At 41.0% G+C, this 23,296-nt stretch overlaps 1 protein-coding gene across 2 annotated transcripts in view; it reads left to right on the top strand.

Annotated features, from left to right (window-relative positions):
- The window catches only part of chka (choline kinase alpha), a 35,355-nt gene extending 24,524 nt beyond the window's left edge, over positions 1-10,831 (top strand). For both annotated transcript variants that reach the window (XM_079681163.1, XM_079681164.1), the window contains 7 exons: positions 190-294; positions 1,891-1,949; positions 2,037-2,124; positions 4,842-4,950; positions 5,041-5,147; positions 5,230-5,311; positions 7,338-10,831. In XM_079681163.1, coding sequence (XP_079537289.1) covers positions 190-294; positions 1,891-1,949; positions 2,037-2,124; positions 4,842-4,950; positions 5,041-5,147; positions 5,230-5,311; positions 7,338-7,406 — 619 coding nt within the window. In that variant the 3' untranslated portion in view covers positions 7,407-10,831. The remainder of the gene's footprint in view (positions 1-189; positions 295-1,890; positions 1,950-2,036; positions 2,125-4,841; positions 4,951-5,040; positions 5,148-5,229; positions 5,312-7,337) is intronic.
- The last annotated feature ends 12,465 nt before the right edge of the window (positions 10,832-23,296 follow it).

Raw genomic sequence — 23,296 nt, 5'->3', positions numbered from 1 at the left:
CTCTGTCTACAATAAAGGTTGACCCAAAACATCTTTAAAAGGACAAAACTACAACATGGTTTTGTTTAAATTCATGTTGACATTAAGATTTATGTACTCTACTGTCAAAACTTCCTGGCTTCACAGTGTGCACAGGAATGTCGTTTTTGAGGGTGGAGTAAATGTTAGATTAACACTCTCACCATGCAGGTACCTGAGCCAAGTCATGAGGCTGAACTTCACCAGAGAGTCCCACCTGCGCCGCTACAACCGCCTGCTCAGCTACAACCTGCTGCAGGAGATGGATCTGCTCAAGTAGGCTCACACACACACACACACACACACACACACACACACACACACACACACACACACGCGCGCACGCGCACACATGCAGGGAAAGTTTCCACACATGGTGTGATGTAACCGAGTCACAGCATGTGTAGGTTCTCTGACATTGTTTACTACTGCAAATCTCAGATTAACCTGAGCAAAACATACACTATGACAACACAGTTTAGACTTGTTGTTACAAGGAGTACATAACAAAATGAAAACTTAAACAAATTAAGTAGCTGCATGAACATCCAAAAATCAGGAAAAGAGAAGAAAGAAATCCAACCGATTGACAATAAATTATATTATATAGCTAACAGATAATGGACACAACAGGAATACTCATAGATACATTAGTTGTCACATCCTACCACCTGGCCATTATACATTTTTTGTGTTCTATAACCAACCAATTTTTCCCAACTTTTATCAAAGATATGAACCTGGTTTTTGATTCTCATGATTATTTTTATTATTTTACCCTTCCATAAGATTCTTCCATTGTGAGTTAATGAAGTTATTATCTTTTAACCAATTCCTTGTAATTTGTTTAATAATTGCTATTCTTATCACTAGGAATACGTTTTAATATAACGATACTAACACGTCCCTCTACTAATATAATTAGTGGATTCTTATTTAGAGAAATACCAAAAACAATTGACATTACACTTATTTTCCAGAAGCCACTTAAAACTTTACAAGACCAAAATATATGACTGTGGTTTGCCTTTTCATCACCACATTCTCTCCAGCATTTTGAAGTGACATTTTCTCTATACTGACTTTGAATTTGGTGTTTGTTAAAGTAACAATTAAGTATCTTCCATGTGTATTCTTTCCAGCTGTTGAGTTGTTTAATGAATGTTTTGGGACATAAGTTCCCCCGAGAAGAACATTTCATCTAACAATGAGACTCATGTCACAGTGATGGATTTTATTTATAGTGAAAAACTGAACAATTACCAGCAATCTTACTATTTGGAAAAGAACAGAACAGCAGAACCAAGGACAAACCCTATTAACATGTAACAGTTCTGGGTAAGATTTGAATCATGGAACACTTGCCGGAGGTTTGGCGTCTGGTCCATGTTAACCAAATTGCCAATAAAAGGGGTCCTTCACTTTGATTTCCATCTGCTTTTTGTATTGGAATTTGTTTTGGGTTGTACCAACGTCCTCTCGTGATGGGGTATTTTCCCAAATTTGGCACAAATCTCTTCTTGGACTGATGTTGAAGTGACTGACTTCACAAGGTTCAAGCCACATTCAAGAATTCTGACACCAAACATGACATTTTCAAAGGTATAATAGGGTAAAATAATGAAGTGATAATATTTTGGATAGACTTATGTTTATCTAAAAGTTAAAAAAAATATTTGAACTGCTCGGTTGGGTTATACAACCTTGGGGCAATAGTTTCAGTTTCACCTATGTGCAAATGCTTTATTTAATTGAAAAACTGATATGGAACTTCTTTGGTAATATCCAGGATATTTTGTAGCTTCTTTAATGATGTGTTGGGATAATTGCGATCTTTGCCTCTGACTTCCTAACCTCTTTGTGTACGTCCAGGTCTCTGCTGGAGTCCACACATTCTCCTGTCGTGTTCTGCCACAACGACTGTCAAGAAGGTAAAACACACAGATGCCAAGGGGCCCTATCTGCTTTACACATTTAAAATATGTCATCAAATATTAACATTTTATTGCTGCTTTCAGGAAACGTCCTGCTGCTAAATGGCCGCCAGAGCTCAGACAAACAGAAGCTAATGCTTATTGATTTTGAGTACAGCAGCTACAACTACAGGTAAGATAGCAGCTACTGGAACACAGATTTCTATAAAAAGGTCCTACTTTCAAGTGTTGTCTGTTTATCCAATACCTGATATCAAGTATTCCTCTCTGCCATTGAGCTCCGTTTTTGTCCGAAAGTGTGGGAACTGAATCCATTTTATTCAGTCCCAAATACAGTTAGTTTTAGTCCTTTTTCTTGGAATGCATTTAATCTAAAAATAAATAACTTTTAAGAAAACATCAAGGTTGTCTTAATCAATGTATCTGACTTTTAAACTTAATTGTTCTTTTGTTGGCTGAACACACAGACCTCCCAGTGACATTCTGTATCACTAAGATTTATTTTATATGTGAGCCAATGCTTGAATCTTGCAATTGTCAAAACCAGCCATGTGACATAATGTTTGTTTGGCAGTTTGGAAGCTTGGTAACGGGTGTTGCAGGTTCAAGTCCCTGAACACACCCGCTAAGCCTGTACTGGTAGTGGGAAAGGTGCCATTTGGCATATTTTCTTAGATCTCACGCCAGAGTGATCGATGCTGTTTCCCATACAATCAGGGCTGCCCCTGGCCAACTTGTGGGCCGACGCAAAGTTATGTGATGAGGCCCTCTGTGTCGCGAGCGTCGACAGAATTGCGGCGCATAAGCTGAAGTGCGCCGCATTTGTGATTCAGATGATGCTCCCTCCGCAGTCTGCGTGATCTGCGTGCAGGGGGGGGGGCGGGCCTGCATACAATGACTCCTTCTTTAATTCACATACCAAAACACAACCACTCTCACACAAAGGGTCAGAGTTTACATTTGACTCTGTTAAGTGTGATTATTAAACCATGATTATATTCAAATCCTCCATTTGCTTCTACCATGTGTACTAGGATGAAAATGTATTTAAGGAGAAGTACCGGTATTTGAGAGTAAGTGTTTTTGCACACTTTGTCAATGAAATACATCTATAAATAATATACATTTAAAAGGCTCAAAGGCTAGAATCCCTCTGTTCCCTCCAGAGGGAGTTACCCTCCCCCCTGCCTGTAACGCCTCCATTGGACTTCCTTGTTTACTTCAGTAACATAGTGACATCACTATATAATATTCGCGTTTCTATCGTCTAGCGCTCCAACACAATGTATGTGAAAGGCTAAGGGGCGGGACATCTCTAAGGGTCGGCCAGCTAACCAATCAGAGCAGACTGGGCTCTGGTTTCAGACAGAGGGTGAAAAGATGTGCTGCAGCATGAGAAAAATAAAGGGCTTTTTGAACATTAAAGCATGGAGTAGAGCGCAATATGTTCTCATCAAATGTATTAACCACCGCAGCCTGAGGCACTGCTAATGAATTCTCCTTCCACTGCTGCGTCACTTCTTTTCATCCTCATGCCAGATCTTTGCCTCCCGACTAACCTTGGCTTTGCAATCGAGAGATATGTGCAAGGAGTGTGATAGTCGCAGAATGTGGAAGAGGCAGTGAGAGACAAATTGAGATAGAGTAACCCAGATGTTAAGGTAGAAAGGAAGCATAATCTGAAGGAAAACAAAAGGGGAAGAATGCAGCCTCACTTTGTATCTGTCTTCCATCATGGCCACCTCCCTCTGTTATATTATTCACTGCAGCTGTTATGTAATAGGAATTTGGCAGGGCAATGAGGACACATAGGAGGCAAGGGAAGGCTGTCAGTGGAAAAAATGGTGATGATAGTGCTCTGGATTTCCTCTACAGTCTGGTACAAAGGACTAGGTTAGGATAAAATAGAATAATGGGACTGTAGATTTTTCAACGCCTTTGTTTAACTGCGGTTGAGTATGGTTATGTGATTTTTTAAATCAGTCATTTGATGGGAAACAGCGCAGAACGCGCTGGCCTTGACTTACGGTTGATCTCAGACAAAAGTCTCTCTCTCTCCCCCCACACTGAGGCAGAAACACCCCCACCCCCCTGCAGCTCCCTCAGCGTGGCCCCTTTAAGTCTCCTCATATGTTGCGGCTAACACGTGATTCTCTTTGCACAAGTGACCCACCAAGCACGTGTACCATATAGCTGCAGGAAGAACACGCCCACAAATAGAAACACTTACTGTGGAATTTTTTCTCTTTGTCTCACATGAGCTAGAAACAGAAGGGGATGAGCCCAGTTTATTGACTGCTGATAACTGTGTGGGAATCAACATGCTAAAGTGGTGCTTTAGAGCATTAACACACACACCTACGGCCCATTTGTTCCAGTCTAAATCACAGATCAAGTTTCATTCTCAAATAGGTGCTTACATTGTAAAATAAACAGCCTTTTAATTGAGTATGGATTTGTCATGTCTGCTGCTGTGTGATTCCCATCAGACACTAGCAATGGGCTGTATGATACAAGGTCCGACACTCTCGTCTAGACCTGAGGGTTTCAAAGTCTAACGCCTCCCCTTCTTCATCTAGATAACTACAGCTCCTCAATACTCCCCACCTCATGTTGTACTAATACAGTTCCTATAGAGTGGTGCAGTGATGGCCTATTTTTGTAGACTGACCCTGAAGCAACACATTTTTAGGTTATAAGCAACATATTTATTCTATGATTCTAATTACATATATACATACATACGTCATTAATCAAACATTTGATTGGATTACACATGGCACTAGGAAAAAAGTACAATTTTGTTCTTCTCAATTATTGAACAGAAGTATTCATGAATGTAAATACATCATCAGCATAACTGTTTCTCTCCATGTGTTAACCTTGCAGGGGATTTGATATTGGCAATCATTTCTGTGAATGGATGTACGACTACAACTGTGAGGAGTTTCCTTTCTTCAAAGTCAATGCTCAGGCCTACCCTTCAAAGGCCCAGCAGGTGTGTATGATGTGTTTTCACAACAATATCTTATTCATTTGGCTTATTGTCTACTGTTGACTGATGGCGACTCTTTACCTCTCTGTTCAGCTGATCTTCATTGAAAGCTACCTGTGTGAGTCTGACCAAGGTTTTGACAACCTGAGTGAAGAGGACCAAATGAGGCTGATGGAGGATCTGTATGTGGAGGTCAACAGGTGAGCTCCCTGCATGACAGTGGGAACTGACAAGAGATGACAATAAAATACATTACAATAAAGACCATGTGTTTTTAAATAGGTTCTCCCTGGCGTCCCACTTTTTCTGGGGTTTGTGGTCCATCATCCAGGCCCGGCTATCCACCATCAAGTTTGGATACCTGGTGAGTAAACATTGTTTGTGTGTTTTTCTACTTTAAATGGTGATGTAGATAGTAAACAAGTATATACTTCCCTAAGTAAGGTGTGTTGGTTCAGCAAGATATACACAGTCCTGGAGGGCGAGGTAGTGTCAATATTTACTGTAAAGAACAGGTCAGGTCATGTCAGCCTGTCACAGACACAGAGAAAGGTAGACTTTGTCACAACTATTAGGTTGACCCAATCCTGTGAAATAATACATATAATGTAATTCTCCAAGAATGTGCAATAGATGTTGTGTGTACAGAATAACCCTGTTAACAAAATTAAAACACAGACAATCTATGTGACCAAAAATGACAATGTGAATAAATATGATGCAAATTGGATCCTGGAGCATGTTAATCATCTTCCAGGTGTAAAAAACAATAGTAGAAATAATAATACCAAAACGCAAGTAGTAATAAAACAATATTAATACCACTCCTATAACTCTTAGAATATGACAAATAGAAGTAGCAGAGGGCAGTTAACAATATGCATCCATGGGACATGCATGTAAAGATATATAGGACTTAGGACTACTTATTGAGACAAGCCCCAGCTCTAACAAGCTTTATCTAAGAAAAAAGACTAAAGCTTACGGTACTCTTAAATGTAGAGAGGGTGTCTGCATCTCAAACACAAACTGGAAGCTGGATCCACACAACAGGAGCTAGATAGCTGAAGGCTTTGGCTCCAGCTTCTGGAGACCCTAAGAACTACTAATAACCTGCATTATGTGTGCACAGTGCTCTAGTGAGGCAGTAGCATACTATGAGCTCTAACGTTCTGATGATGCCTCACCATTAAAAGCTTTGTTAATTCCATTCTTTATTTCACACAGAGCACCTGCAGAAAAACAAGTTTTAAGCAAATTATTGGGACAGCTTAATAACAAGGAATTACAATAATAGCTGGCACAATAACTACGTTTCTTCTGTGTTCAACAACATACAATTGAAAGTTTATTGAGTGTTTCCTGATGACTTTTTCCCAAATCATCAATATTTAAGGTGAATACAATAGATCCGAGTACAGTACCTTGCGAGACCCCATTCATTACTTAGAGCAGCGGTTCCCAACCTTTTTTGCGCCACGGACCGGTTTCATGTAAGAAAATATTTTCGCGGGCCGGCCTTCAAGTTGTGGGGGGAAATCAGTCGGAAGTCACAACGGCTCATTTCTAAATAAACGTGGATTTGTGTAAAAAAATAGTTTTGCGGGGTTCGGGTGTTTTTTAAAATTTTAAATAAACAAAGTCTTGGCTTTCAGAATATTAAACTTGTTTCGGCAAATTCAGATGATAATTACAACTTTGAAGCTTGTAACGGCATAATTACAAGCGGAGAACGGAGTAACTTAACGTCACAGCAGGCATAACAGCCGGTGTTTCTTGTGAGTGTTTTCCCCAGGAAACAAACACACACAAACGCAAACATATACACACACACACACACGGACCAGACCGGTGGTTGGGGACCACTGACTTAGAGGATTCATCCTTAACATGTTCAAACTCGCTCCGAATATTAAGCCCTAAACGACTTTAGCGTTGTTCCTTGTATGCAAATAAGTGTAAATAAATGTGAAACATTGTAGCACATGTGAAAACTTCCCCTTACCAATGTTTTTTGTTTAGTTATATGCACATATAGATGTGTCACATTAAAACTTAAAGTCCTTCAATTACTCAAAGGCCAAAATAAGTGCATCACTCAATGCCTAGGCTTTAATTGTGAAATATCGCAAGGAAATGTTTAATTGATGATAATTTAACAGAAGAAGTTGTCCAATAAGTAGTATTTTAGTAATTAGTAAAAACATTATTTCACCTTTTCTTTATTCTTTTAAAGAAAGAAACATAACTGAATGGAGAGTATTATAGGACTCTAAACTGATTTTGGTAATGTTGTATTATTCTGAATCTTTCTTTTAGTTATAAGATTCCAAGTAAATGCAGTTGTGTGCAGATAGGAATAACATCATCGATATTTGACTGTGTTGCAGGATTATGCCCTGGCCAGATTTGATGCCTACTTCCAGCAGAAGAAGATATGGGCTAACGGAGCAAAATAAATAGATGGATTGACATCCCATTCAGCCAAACAGCAGGTGGAGCACATGCAGGCTGAAGGAGACTTCACCATCCGCGCTTCACTTATATTCCATGCCTCGACAGAGTTGCTGGCTGGCTGACTGGCCGCTGTTGGTGTTGTATTGACCAAAGCCAAAACTTGATCACGTGGCTAAGTGCTTAAGGTACGCCCCAAAATCTATTGCAGCTCAAAGTTTACACTGTGTAACTCCCTGAGAGCCAAAAAAACCACTGACTACTTACCTTCATCCCTTGTCAGAACTGCTGTCTGCTTCTGCCTTTTTTCGAACCATTTTACTAACACAAGGGTTTTGAGCAGGAGAGAGGTGGGAACAGCTAGATTTGAAATATTAACATTGCATCAATGTAAATGTATTGATCATTCCCTTATGGAAATGTTCTGCTGGGAATAACCAAAACGTGAACTTTGCTTGGTAGATTCCTGCTTACTATTGCCGCCAGTTGCCAACTATGTATATTATATATAGACCCCCAATGTGCCAGTAATCTGGCCTTGTCTGTTACTGATGGTGAAATCATGACTTGATTTACAGGTCAGGTAGAATCTACACTTATAGGTATTACACTTGCTGTTTATTTTATTTTATTTGTTTAAATTGTTGCATAATAAATGTTATTCAGGCCAGGGCAAATATCGGAATAGTGTACATTTTCAAGTATGTGAATATTTGAGTTCCCTCTTCTGGGTAGCTTCTTAACTCCACCAAATCAAAAAAAATCAAAAACATGAATTTCAGGTATTTCCAATAAATTAGATCTGTTTATCTTTGGATTCCTAAAGAGTTAAAATGTATGGTATTTTTATAAATCACTGTGAAGTAGATTCATATCTTCATGTAGTTTACACATTAACATTTGCATTGTCTGCTTTGGCGAAGACATTCCAGCCATGCTTTATAAGCTTTGGAAAGTGTTGCTTAACACTAGGGAGCTAACTGACCATATATTTGTTTTTTTACTTTTATATATTATCCATGATTTGAAGAAAACATCACACAGTTCACATATGAATGGTATCTTTTGTGTTAATTGATTCTTTAGGGATGTCATGGGTCATTGTACCCAGAGCGTACCCATCCAGAATAATGACATAAACGCTGACCAGCTTGATTCTACCTCACCGCACCAAGTCATTATTTGTGCTCCAACTATGCTATTGTTCACAGATAGACAGATTCATCAAATGATACTAACAGCCTTCTTTTGGCATTCAACCACACATACATGTCTTGAATTTCAGTTTCTGGACACCATCTAATCTTTGTGATAATTAATTTTGTCCTGATCAGTATTCCTCTTTCCACCCAAATTAGGGTCATTAAAAGCGAGCCTGTTTGCTCACCATTTCAGTAGCAGTGCTTTTAAGACCTAATTCATGAATGCCATATGTGACAGTAAAGCTTTTCATGCTAAAACATATGATCTAGCATACAGTATAACATGTGGAAGGTGCAGGATCTGGTTAAAAAAAAGAACAAAATTAGCCTATCGCTCAACAACCCTTTTAGCAACTGTAGCTGATGCTCAAGCTTTCTTTTCATTTAAAATCCAAACAGTAGATTAAACACTAACATTTGTTTACATTTTAGAATTGATGGTTCTCTAAAGTCAGAAAGTTGTAGAATGAAGCACTTATTAGCCAGGGTCCATCGATTCTGATTACATTAATGACAACTGATGCGAGCCGATTTGGCTAAGGATTTTTTGGAAATGCTATTTCTGGCTACGGCTAACTTGTTTTAGTACAATAACCCCTGTAAAAAGGGGTTCTAATAATGTACTTGAAAGCTACACACCTCCTAATGATGCATGTATTGAAATAAAAAAAGCAGCAATATAAGAGAAAATACCCTTATGACTTTCCTAAAGTTAGCCTACATCCAAGCATCCAAGACTAGCTTCCACCCAGTGAGCAGATAGCAGATTTGGCGGCTTAGGGGATATGCTAGTTATAAACATGACATAACATAATTATCCAAACTCCGTAAGCTGATTATTACTCTAACAACAACAGTTGCTAAGCCATGGTTGAACATTCACTGTTTGGGGTTTAGCAAAAAGCCATTTAAAAGCTTAATATCGTCTGGTAACACTTAAGTGAATAGCCTACTTGTTGCTGCAAATTATATGATACACAGACAAAAAGTTGTATAACCACCATAAAGGCTGACTCGTAGCATCATATATACATCAGGGTATCTCTGTCTAGCTGTGAGCACTAAGACATTGTATGGAAGCCACATAATGACTCTGGTGTAGTGTACAGTATTAATTGGCTCACCTCTTGTTAGAATGACTACTGTAACAGAGCTGAGGGAAGTGAGCTGGATCATGAAACTTAACAAGACACTACTCTATAGTCACCTAAAAGTGGAACAATCCAGAGGTGTTTGAATGTCTACTAAGGCACTTTTGATTTTTGGACTGGAAATATCTATATAAAAAATAACAATATGTACTTGAGTGTTTTCGTGTGAGGGTTATCAAATTGTGAATGTTGTTGAGAAGGGTTTATTTTACTTGCAAATGTATTTGTATGTGTATTTTTATTGTTATATTTTGTTTTCAATGTGTTTCATGTTTAGTTTGGAATTTTTATTGATATTCAATGGGATTAGGGATATTCTAGCAGCTGAATGTGCAGTGGAAGATACTGGAAGTGTTACTGCTACATCCATTCTGTAGCAATAGACTATTTGAACATAATTGCATTGCTAGGCAACAGCCTGGATCCATGACTACTACCTGTCAGATGAAGTCTCCAAATACCCTGCGACAGGAAATTAACTGGGATACATTTAGAATGTTATGTTTACAACTGTAAAATGTTTCAAAACCATCTTGTTTGTGTTGTCCTTTACCATTATTTTATATATTTGTTATGGTAGAAATGGACTCTACAATCTGTAACTATAGTACATTCCATAATTATTGCTTCACCTTCAGTATTGTGTACACTCCACCAAAATAACAACACTTTTAATGTTTTATTTTTCAATCAAATTCTAATTGGTCATCAGTAAAAAACAAACATTGTCTCTTCTGTATAGTTACATGAAATTGACTAACAAAAATATAGGTAGTCATGCTAAAAATATAAGGACAAATGTGTTACATTACCATTCCTATCAACATGTTATAATACACCTAATTTTTGTTTAAAACACATTCTGTTCTGTAATAGCACCCATAACTATCATGTGACCCACAATGGTGACCTTTGCTATCTATCTAGCTACTCTGAATGAATATGTACTCAGATGAGGGACTATACTTTGGAAAAAAAAGGTTTCGTGTGACCTGCTGCAGCATTGGAATTATCTTGGCTGTAAATGATATTTTCTGCTTTGCACAAACAATGATTAAAGTGAAAACAACTGACAAACTGACTCATGAGTGTTATTTCTATACTCTATACTTCTATTTCTGCTATTTTAAACTGTAGTATGTGCTTATGTGTTTCATTGTTGGTGTAGCCTACTGCCTGAATAAACGATACGATAATACTTAAAAGGTCCCATGTCATGGCCATTTCTACTGACCATAATTCCATTGTTTTCTGTTCTCTGATTATATATAACATGTAATCCGTTATCCCCCTGCCTGGTTGTGGGTCAGCCTGTTGGACCACCTTCTCAATGCACACTTTGAAATGTAAAGCCACTCCTTCTTTGTCCTTGAGCAGTGGCTCAAGTTACTGCAGTGATTAGGGGGAGTAGTGTATATACCAGAGCAAGCCAAAAGGAAAAAAAATGGAGTAATGAAATGGAGAACTCTTCAGATTGATATATGGTTAGAGCTTTCTTCATCAGTGTCTTTACATCTCACATTCAGGCCAAAAAGAGTGTTCTGCAGCATTTTTCTGCTCACAGGAGAAGTATCAGGTTACATCACAGTAAAATGAACAGTGTCTGTCAGGAACACGTCAGTTAGCATCCTTCTTGTCCCGCCCTCTTTTGTTTTACATACATTTCGCTCCCACCTTTTGAGAGTAAGGCAGGGAGACAAGAGGTAAAAGAATGGGAAAGTAGGGGGGAGTGAAGGTGTGTCTTTGGGATGAAAGGAATGCAAGGTCACAGAAGGAGTGGGGGTCACTGCCTTCTGTGGGGGCTGCAATCCTTCTCTGTGTGTCCTTCCCTTGGTTAGCAAAGAAACAAGAGTGTGTCATGGTCAGTGATTTGCCATGTCACTGGATCTAAAAACAGTAATCCCATCCATGTTGTTTAGGCAAGCCTGGGAAATAACGGTATACATAATAAGGATACAAAAATATACGTTGTACAACTTTGAAGTGATTATGTAACACAGCAAAACATATTTAGGTTGTCTTCTCTCCGTCCTTGTTGTTATAAATTGTCTTTTGCAAGATACAGAAAAAATATAATGTAATCAGGCTTAGGTGTACTGGAATACATGTAACAGGTTTACATAATCAGGACGCTTAAAAGAGATAACTGTATTGCCTTACAGTTACATAACAAAAAGACGTAATCAGATTTCAGCTCAGATTTTACTTTTGCTTTTTTAAACCGAAGTTATGTGCTCATGTGTTGCATTGTTGGTGTATAAGCTACTGCCTGAATATGCTTGATGAAAGGAAGGTTTTTCTATCAATAGATTCTCTGAGCAGAGGACACACTTTTGATACTAAATATATTGGCTTCTTCTTTTTAGGTTTCCATTGTCATAATACACTTAAAGGGGGCTTTCACACCAACGCGGTTCCAGGGCCGGTTCGGAGCTAGAGCCTGAAGAGCACAGTTTTTTCCTGTTCACACCGCAGCGGAGCCGCCTCTAAGATCCGGAATCCGGTTCGTTTCAAGCACCAAACAATTGTCGGTCTAGAAGCAAGCACCGCATACGTCACGCTTACGTCGGAGGGGGGCGAGATTAACCTGAGCTAACAGTTGAAGGCGAGTACGGCAAATACAAGTTGTATCAAGCAGTAGTGCTGAGCAAAGTGACTAGAACGCAACCACACACTTCTAAAAAAAAAAAACACACTTTATAAAGTCAGGCAAAAATAACCAGGCTTAGTGTGATTCTGTTTATTTGTACCTTACTTTGGCCATCCGTTCGCCGTTTATTGATCATTGTGGAGAGCAGGCAGACGTTTTGTTTTGTATTATAGCAGCTATCGGATGGAATCAATACATGGGCTGCACAGGTTGTCATATCCGACTATCACAAGTAGAATCATAATGAAAAATACGCCGGTAAAATGTGCCTGTAGAAAACGGCTTATGCCACAATAGGATAACAACAAGTAGTCAAGATAGTCAGTTTAGCTTCGGTTGCTATGCTAACATCACCCATTTTATACCAGAGACATTTTCATAACAGCGTTGTGATGCCAAACAGCCTCAATTCATGCTGAAACACATTCACTTATGGGGTATCGGGGATATTTATCAGCTGCTTGAGTGACAGTCAGACAGTGAATACTTTACAGCGGACGCTGCCGTGTGAGCTAACCCGGAGCTAACGGGAGAATAAACTCCCGTGGAAGAGCAGCACTGCAGCAGTCGGTAAATGCCGCTGAAACACATTAATAAACAATGAACCACGGCACTCTGGAGAAAAGTATGAGCTTTGAGAAGTCGTTATTTAATTTAATCTGGCTTCGTATGATTAAAAGCAACACGATCATCGACGCAGTCCCCTGTTGTTGTTGTAGTGTGCGCCGTAACACCGTTGGGGAGAAAATCAGCGACGTAAACGGTGACGTCATGACGCAGCAGCGGCAGCACCATTCGGGCTCTGGGCATTGTGAACAAAACGGGGGCTGAAAAGAAAAATCGGTTCCGAACCAGAAAAGCTCTAGCACGGAGCTAGAACAGGAATCACGTTGGTGTGAAAGCCCTAAAAGAGGACATTTTATGCTCATTTTCAGGTTGATCATGTTGTATCATGTGGGGACATGTCTCCATGCTTTAATGTTCAAAAAGCTCTTTATTTTTCTCACACTGCCTGTCTTTTCACCCTCTGTCTGAAACCAGAACCCAGTCTGCTCTGATTGGTTAGCTGGCCGGGTCTGTTGTGATTGGTCAACCCCCCCCGCCTTATCCTATTACGTACAATGTGTTGGAGAGCTAGCCAATAGAAGCACGACTGTTCCACAGTGATGTCACTATGTTACAGAAGTAAACAGTGGAGTCCAATGGAGGCTTTTCAGACAGGGAGGGAGCGTTTGGGAAAGAAACTCCCACACACTCCCTGTTTTTGTATCATTTACATGCAAAAAAAAGCCATACAGTATGACACACTACAGGGGATTTTGTATTAACTTGCCTTGCATTTCATTCTGAGGTCATCCAAAATAATGAAAAGAAATCAGGATACATTACTTTTATATTGTAATATTTAGGTTAGGTTACTCATCACATTTTCTTTTACAGGTAAATTGTTTTTGTAATGTTACCTCAGGAGCCATTGAGGAATATGCCCTATAACCTTTGGATAATGCTTATATTTTCCCAGACTAAGCATCTTGTTGACCGGTGATGGGGAATGTCAGAACCCTGAGTCATGCTGAGGCCTTGGTTCCCAGCGCTGACACAGGGGCAAGAATGCAGAGTGGAGGAATGTTAGCAGAGAGAGTAACAAAGAGTAGTGTGACGCTGAGGGGCTGCATGGTCAGCTGGGGGGTTTGGCCCGGACCACATTACATTACATTTAGCTGACGCTTTTATCAAAAGCGACTTACAATAAGTACATTCGACCAGGAAGATGCAACCTTGAAGAAAACACAATCATATAAGTACATCAGGTTTCATAGAGCCAAACATTTCAAGTGCTACTCACCTGGCTTTAGATAAGCCAGTCCTTTATTAGTATATAAGTGCTTTGTTAATAGTTCTATCGCTCGAAGTGGAGCCGAAAGAGATGAGTTTTCAGTCTGCGCCGGAAGATGTGTAAGCTTTCTGCTGTCCTGATTTCAATGGGGAGCTCATTCCACCATTTTGGAGACAGGATAGCAAACCCACGTGTTTTTGCTGATGGGAACTTGGGTCCCCCATCGCAGCGCGGGTGCAGCGAGCTGTTTGGCCGATGCAGAGCGGAGTGCACGTGCTGGGGTGTACGGTTTAACCATGTCCTGGATGTAGGAAGGGCCAGATCCATTCGCAGCATGGTACGCAAGTACCAGTGTCTTGAACTGGATTCTAGCAGTTACCAGAAGCCAGTGAAAGGAGCGGAGGAGCGGCGTGGTGTGGGAGAATTTAGGAAGGTTGAAGACCAGACGAGCCGCTGCATTCTGGATGAGCTGCAGAGATCGGATGGCACATGCAGGTAGACCAGCCAGGAGGGACCATCAACTTGTTTACATCCAGGACCGGGACAGAGAAAACATTTCTACATTTACTGCTGCTCTGAGTCTGCTGAGAATGAGCTTTTATTGTGAAGAGTGGTTAGAATAAACAGAGAGATTGAAAGCTTGCATAAATAATGAGCAGTGTGTTATGGAAATGGTGGTATTAAAGGTGTTCTTTCAACTAATTCCATATTGAAATGTATAGACAAGGTAGAAAACATCAATGTTAGTTTAAGCCAGCAGGGCAGACTGGAAGTATAAAGAAAATATCCTTCTGTGGGTTATGTAAGACACTAAATATCACAGCAAAAATAACTACAAAACGTAATTATAAACAAGGCCTACACAAGCGAAAACAACCACATATTTGTAAAGTCCCAAGGTAGGAATCCAAAGGGAGCTAAGTAACCACACAATACCAAAATAATAAAAAGAAATAAAAAAGAAATGTCCTGTGAGTACATATGCGGCCCCTCGTCCTATTGTAAAGCGTCCTTGGGTTTCTTGAAAGGCGCTATATAAATCCAAATTATTATTGTTATTTTATACAGATCACAACAATCTGCATAATTTTAAATCAGTTTTAAAGATAAACTAAAAACCTTCAGGGTCACTTTTTTTTATTTCAGACTTACGTATGATTGTAGTTAAAGATTATAACTTTGTGTAATCTGCTAGTTAAGTATTGTTACATTTTAATGTAAATTGGGGATGAGAAATTATCCGGTCATGAATTCATGCATTACTCAATGCATGCAAAAGCATGAATTCATTCATGTAGTACTTCATGAACTATCAGCAATGTACAAGGATTAATGGTATCTCATGCATGACTTAATGCAGGAACTATACCTTAATTAGTGTGTTACGTTCCCTATTGGGTTAGGGGAACCAAAGGGAAATAACACGACCAGAGTGGAATTGGTATTAACTATAAGCGTTTATTTAAAAACAGCTGTAAACAAAATGGCAGGCAAGCAGCCTGAAACAAACAAAAGGGCCAAAAGGGCACCGGTTGACAAATAACCAAACAAAAGGAGGACTCTAAGAAAGGAGTCTAAAGACATACAGGGAAAATAAATACTAATATACTAAATAAAGAACGAAACAAAACCTCACTTCAAGAATGGTACAACTAACCGAGGGAGTCTACACAAAACACAGCTAAACTAAAGGCAACAGTCACAAATCCTAACTATACTCTAAACACTAACTAAGCTACTCTACATTCTAACTAACCTACTCTAGACACTACTAATCACACAAGTTTTAACCCCAGAACAAAGAGCAAGTAGCGAGAGGCATCTGTCCACATACAGAGCCTCCAGAATGATGATTGTCCCCAAGCTTTGTAATAATCTCCAGCAGGTGTGCGCCGGCTGTGCGCTGCGATTGGAGTGCGTCGGGCCCGGCGTGCTCCAATCGCAATCTTCAGGGGCGGACCAGGAGATGGGAGCCAATGCCGGGAGGGCAACCGCACAGCTCATTTACATAGAACACACACAGCTGAAAACACTCAGACGACCAGGAAGGCAGCAGCCGTAACAAGTGCATCAACTAAAGTATCTCAATCATCATGACTTCTGAGTTATGAATGATGTTCATGTCTTCTTCATATAGATCTGCAGTTAAATTGACAGGCCAAAAAACTGACCAGTCACAGCAATTCCAAGTGTTGTAATCCTGATTAACTAAGCATTATTTAGTCATTACTTCATCATGTTTGTGCCCCTTCAAATAAAGTGGTGACCCTGTCACAGCAGTGCATGTATTCTGTTGAATTCAAAGTGTTGTAATCATGATTAACTACAAATCAATAATTTGGCGGCTTAGGGGAAACGAACTGAGAAACTTTTGAAAGAACATCTTGCAGTTATAGAATGGACTTGCTGGCTTGGAAACAGGCAGAAGAAAGGACCTCTTGGTCGTTGACTGAAGGACATTCGTGTCATGTTTCCCTGATTGAACCACCAAGAGCTCACTGACTTCAGATATGAAGAAGATGGACGTTTCAAGATAGCCCCTGTTCGTGCCTCACATCTATTATCATTATGAGTCAGGAGTTTGTTTCTGAAAGATAAATCCCTGATGATCTATATGCAAGTAATTTCAGTGCATTTTATCTGTTGTGGTCAAGTTAAAATCACAAATAATTCAACAATATAAACATGGTATGATTTACTATTAACTTTACTATTGCCATGTATCTTGTGTCTTTTCCAAAAAAATTGTATTGCTTTCTTATGTGACATGTGTGAAAATATGATCTTGTTGGCTTTGGATTATAAATTAAAGTTTGTTAATATGATGAATGAGTTATCTTAAATGGTTTGTGAGCTTTAAGATAATACTGTATGATAAATAAAAAAAAGTCCTAACTAAATAATTGATAATTGAAATTAAGTCCAAAATTATGATCTAATTTGCATTTGTAATATTGCCAAATACATGATGCCTAAATAGACATAAGGGCTGACTTTATTTGAGGGATCACAAAGATGATTGATGTATGAGCACCAAATGGCTAATAACGGTGATTTCACATAGGCCATTAATCACATGTGATTTATCAGTGTTAACGACGGAACAGGTCCCCACTTTATTTGAAGGGGCACAAACATGATGAAGTAATGACCAAATAATGCTTAGTTAATCATGATTACAACACTTGGAATTGCTGTGACTGGTCAGTCTTTTGGCCTGTCAATTTAACTGCAGATCTACACTGAACAAAAATATAAATGCGACACTTTTGTTTTTGCTCCCATTTTTCATGAGATGAACTCAAAGATCTAAAACATTTTCTATATACACAAAAAGCCATTTCTCTCAAATATTGTTCACAAATCTGAAAAAATCTGTGATCGTGAGCACTTCTCCTTTGCCGTGATAATCCATCCCACCTCACAGGTGTGGCATATCAAGATGCTGATTAGACAGCATGATTATTGCACAGGTGTGCCTTAGGCTGGCCACAATAAAAGGCCACTCTGAAGCGTGCAGTTTTGCTTTATTTGGGGGCTCTGGGGGGGTCCGAAAACCAGTCAGGTTTAACCCTAACCCTAACCCTAACATGTCACCCACTGACACATTAAAAAATGTTTTAGGGTTTAAACCTAACCCTAACATGTCAGTGGGTGACATGTAAGGGTTAGGGTTAAACCTGACTGGTTTTCGGACCCCCCCAGACCCCCCCAATAAAGCAAAACTGCACGTTTCAAAAACAAAAGTGTTGCATTTATATTTTTGTTCAGTGTATATGAAGAAGACATGAACATCATTCATAACTCAGAAGTCATGATGATTGACATACCTTAGTTTGGAAAAAAAAAAAGTTGGGCCCCCCCAACACAAATAGTCACCTAATGGGCCAAGTTAACATTTATTAAAATACATCAATATGAATGTGAGCATTCCTTTAAAAAAAAAAATCACTTTGCTAGAACAGTGATAATAAAACAATGCTCCATAAGTCTGTGTGCTCAAACAATAAATACATAATACAATTGTGCAATCCCTTTGCTAGAACAATAAGTTATAATACTTTGCCACTTTGCAAAGAAAATGCTGATATTTGGCAAAGTGTGTCTTAGAAGAGAATAGGTGAATAGATCTAAAAAAAAAAGGACATTTTATGCTCATTTTCAGGTTGATCATGTTGTATCAAGTGGGGACATGTCTCCATGCTTTAATGTTCAAAAAGCTCTTTATTTTAGTGTCTGCAATTAGCCGGTTTTGCACTGCACATTTCTTCAAAACGGGTTTGCAGGCTCAGTGGCGGCGCCAGCGATTTCTTTTGGGGGCGCTGTGGGGTAGCTTGACGTTTCATAGAGGGTGCTCAAACATTTAGGATTTCCCATTGATGTACCGGTCGACCCCCCTATGTAAGGTCCACACACCACCTGTAAAAATAGTGCTTTACCCCTTCTTACACCTATACGCCGTGAGCTGATTATCGAGCCTTCATTGTAACAGTCGCGGGTACACTGTGTATTTGCGTGGGGAATGTTGCAGTAGAAAATTCCACTGTAGCCGGGGGTTTGCTCCCCCTGGAAGATTTCTTTTTAAATATTGAAGTTAAAAGCATCAATCTGGTGCACTTTGAGAGTAACATGAAGAGATCTATGGATACCTCTCTCAACACCCATATGAAACAGAACTGTAAACAGATTTACTTTTTCTTTATGGATATTTTACAAATCACTCACCTTTTAAACTTTATTCTTTTTTTACTGTCATATAGTATTTCATACCTGTTTTTCATTTATTCTCTTATTTTTTATAATTATAAGGATCATATAAACGTGTGCCTCGGAAATAATTGTTTACATTAATGGTGACCAAACCGTTTGAGACCCGGCCACTAGTTCGCTAGCACCAGAAGCTAACAACAACGATCTCCGGTACCGGTGCGCTCTCTCTCTCTCTCGCACAAAAATGGCTCGTCACACACACACACACACACACACACACACACACACACACACACACACACACACACACACACACACACACACACACACACACACACACACACACACACACACACACACACACACACACACACACACACACACACACACACACACACACACACACACACACACACACACACACACACACGAGCTTGAATGAAACAAAGAGACCCAGACGTAATGTTACTGTACTGTATCATATTATTTTAGAATCAATAATCTTTCAAATTATGATTTTCATTTTTTTAAAATAACAATTTTTCCTCCTGGTCTGTCGCGCCCCCCCTGTCATGCCTCTGCTACCCCCAGGGGGGGAGCGCCCTCCACTTTGAGAAACACTGCCTTAGTTGAGGTATCGTTCCTGCATTAAAAAGTCATGCATGAGATACTATTAATCCTTGTACATTACGGTTAAGAACTTGGTTACACAAGGGAATAAGGATTCAAATGCACGACCCGGGAGCCAGAGGTAAAGTATAATTCATATAATTTATGACAGGACAAGACGAACTGACAACAAACAGAGGGGAAACAGGGGAATATAATCAGGAGATAACTGGGAACAGGTTAAAACAAACAGGGGCGGGGCTGGCGCTGATGAGCGCGGGAGAACACATTAGGAAAGGGAGTCAAGGAACCCTAACTCCAGCTTCTATGAGTATTAGCGTAGCCCTCTAAGGCTATCGCTATTGGGTAATCCCCCTGCGCACCCGCGCAGCACTGAAACACTTGTAGTCCACGCCCACCCGCAAGGTGGGCCCCACCCTCGGGCTCCCTTCCGGTATAAATAGGAAGGAGGCCCGACAATCTGCTCCCATACAAAACAACTTTTCTTCAGCTATTCCTAGAGCCAGCGGGGCCCAGCACTTAGAGGGCTATGCCATTACTCATAGAAGCTGGAGTTACAGTAGGTAACTTCAGTTCTATTTCGTATATGGCTTCGCCCTCTAAGGCTATCGCTATTGGGTTAAGGGCGAAGCATGATGTAGTCTGCGCCCCACTGGGTCCGCCCAGTACTAGAAGCACAGACACACCTGCTCAATAACAACCCATGCCTATTGCGCCATGCGTAATGGCGCATCACCGTCCCTGGAATATAGCATAACATGAATATTCTCCATGAGGGGACGAAGGCTGGGAACAATACATACCCGCCGCTGTGAGAAGTAGAGACGAAGGTCACACTTTGCCCAGCAACAAAAGAGGGGGAACAGCAGCTCTCTGCGTGCAAACAGGCAGGAGAGCGCAAAGCTGGATCCCTGACGTCACAAAATCTGACAAGACACTCCGTACAAAATGTGTCAGAGGAAAAAAAGGAAACATCCCTCTCATTTGAGGGAAAAAGGGCCGCTCTCCGCGTGCCGAGAGGCAGGAGAGAGGCGCACAGCTGGATCCCTGACATCACTCACTCTGACAAGACACTCAGTACAGGGTGTGTCAGAGATGAATGGGAGACATCCCTCAAATACAATTGAATACATGAACAGGGGGAAGACCAAGAAGCAGCAGTGCAAATGTCTTCCACTGACATTCCTCCGTGCAAAGCCTTGGAGGAGGAAATTCCTCTGGTGGAGTGCGCATTGATGTTCTCCGGGGGATCCACCCCAGAGGAGACATATGCCTGTGACACAGCCTCACACAGCCAGTGTGACAGCCGTTGTGCAGATAGAGGCTGCCCGATCGAGTGCTCTCTATAGTGCACAATAAGGCGAAGAAAACGTTTAGTCAGGGGGTGATTAAACAACGTCCCAACCCCGAAACCCACGTGAGAAGATGATATGGCAGCAGCATATACCTTGATTGTGTTGAAGGCCAAATTCCTGTCCAACAACAGCTGGAGGAATGACAGCATGTAAGGCAGGGGGCACGTAATGGGGTCCAGGCTTTTTTCTACACACCAACGCTGGAACGCTGTCCACTTGGCTGTGTAGGACGCTCTGGTAGACGGGCCCTGGCTCCCTGAATGGTACGTACAACATCTTGAGAGAGGCCCAACCCCTCTAAGTGTTCCCGTTCAGGGGCCATGCCCATAAGTGCTGGCCTATCACTGGGTGACTGCTGATCGCTCCCTCCACCTGCGAGAGAGCGTCACTGCGCCACGGAATTTCCCACGGTCTGCCTGACAGCGTACGCTGTAGGCATGGAAACCAGGAAGCGCCCGTGCGCTCCGGGGCAATTAAGATCACTGACAGTCGCTCCTCCTGCACTCGGTCCAGGAACCGAGGGTTCAGCGGGACTGGTGGGAAAGCGTACAACAGTCCCCTGGGCAGGGGCGGACAGGGACACAAATTCAGCCCGGGACGTTCAGACCGCACCGGCCCGCCGGGCCACCGCCCACGCATGCGGGCCACCCTTGTAGCCTACAGATAAATTATACATCTACTATGCTCATATACTGTATACTGTTATGTATAGATTCCCCAGAGTCAAGCCATAACATAAAATAGATGGACAACAGGAGTAAGGTGCAAAATGAAACCTTCCTTTTAGTTAAGGTTTCTTAAAAATGTCCGTGTGAAGTGTGTCAAAGTGGATAAGTAGGAGTCAGTACAATAGTATAGCAAATGGGTATTGTCAAAAATGGTTGCCTGTGCCTGGCTGTAAACAAAAAGAAGTGCCAATGCACATGCAGCTCAGATATTCAATCAATGCCAAGTGCTCTAATAGTCATGAGAGCACTTGTCCAGTATAAAATAACCAACTTCAAGGAATACAATATCATGCACAGTAATGTCAATCACTAAAATGAATGCAATAGTGAATTGGCCACATATCTCTGTGTCCTTATTATTCAATATTAATATTATTGAATATTAATATTATTTAAAATTATAATATTAATATTATATAATTTAACTTGGATTATCATGAGCATATGACTCTATCCTAATGCATCTAACTTTATGCACAATATAATAGTCTGGCCAGCCCTGCAGCCCGTTCTAGGTTCTGATTGGCTCTCTAGGTTGGCATTCTAGCTTCTGACTGGCTGTCCAGGTTGTCAATCACAGCCGTGGGCATACTAGTCGTAACATCGCTAAACTTTTTTCTTGACGGTTTTTCAACTAACGCTATTGCTAACAGTAACATAAATTAACACAGCCCTGCACACTGCACCTGCTGTCATTATATGCCGGATCTGTGGTTCATCATTCTCCTCCTTATTACTGCAACTGGGAGCGGGAGCCCTTCTACTAAACAGCTCTGTTATTTTCGCATTTTTCATTTTTTCATTCTGGCTTTTTCAGTCCCACCCTTTCTTTTTTTACTGTTCTTCATCTTGTCTTTCTCAATTTCGCTAGCTAACTTACTGATCAATCATCAAACGAAGCTAGGGAGCTTGTCTGTGAGTGGACCTCTGATGCGGGCCTCGCCCTCTTTCCAATTGGAAGAGACGACTCATCTCTCCCGGCCATACCCCTCAGTTGATCTATTAGCCTACTTTCGAAAACATAAGATTGACAACTTTGACAACCTATCAATAGCCCCGTTTACATGGAATGCTTTTCCGATCATTAAATAAAGCGATCCACGTTCACTCGTATACATGGGCCAAGCATTAAGCTGATTACAATTTCACCTGTACCGAAGTGGGCCGATCGGAGTGGGGAAGTGGGCCGCGTCGAGTGGTCCGACCGGCCCATTTTGGTACCGGGCTACCGGTCGTTCCGAACGTCCCGATGGCCAGTCCGCCACTGCCCCTGGGCCATGGACGATGTGCGAACGCGTCCACCCCCCTTCCTGCGCTTTCAAAGAGAACCAGAGGGCGCATTGCGCGTTCCCGCGTGCGGCGAACAGATCCACCTCTGCTCTCCCGAACCGGCTTCAAACCTGGGAGATCAGCTCGGGATGGAGGCTCCAGTCCCCCTGGCGAGGACCTCCTCTGGACATGAGGTCTGCCCCTCTGTTCAATTCGCCGGGAACATACATTGCTCTGATGGAGAGCAAGTGTGCGCGCACCCAGATCAACAGCCACCTGGCTGTGTTCAGAAGCTGCGCTGAGCATACTCCGCCCTGGCGATTGATGTGCTGCCGCGGCTCTGTTGTCTGTGCGAATCAACAC

The sequence above is a fragment of the Notothenia rossii genome (genome assembly GCF_949606895.1).
Source record: "Notothenia rossii genome assembly, chromosome: 5".
Classification (NCBI taxonomy): Eukaryota; Metazoa; Chordata; class Actinopteri; order Perciformes; family Nototheniidae; genus Notothenia; species Notothenia rossii.
This window is presented reverse-complemented; position numbering and strand designations above follow the sequence as displayed.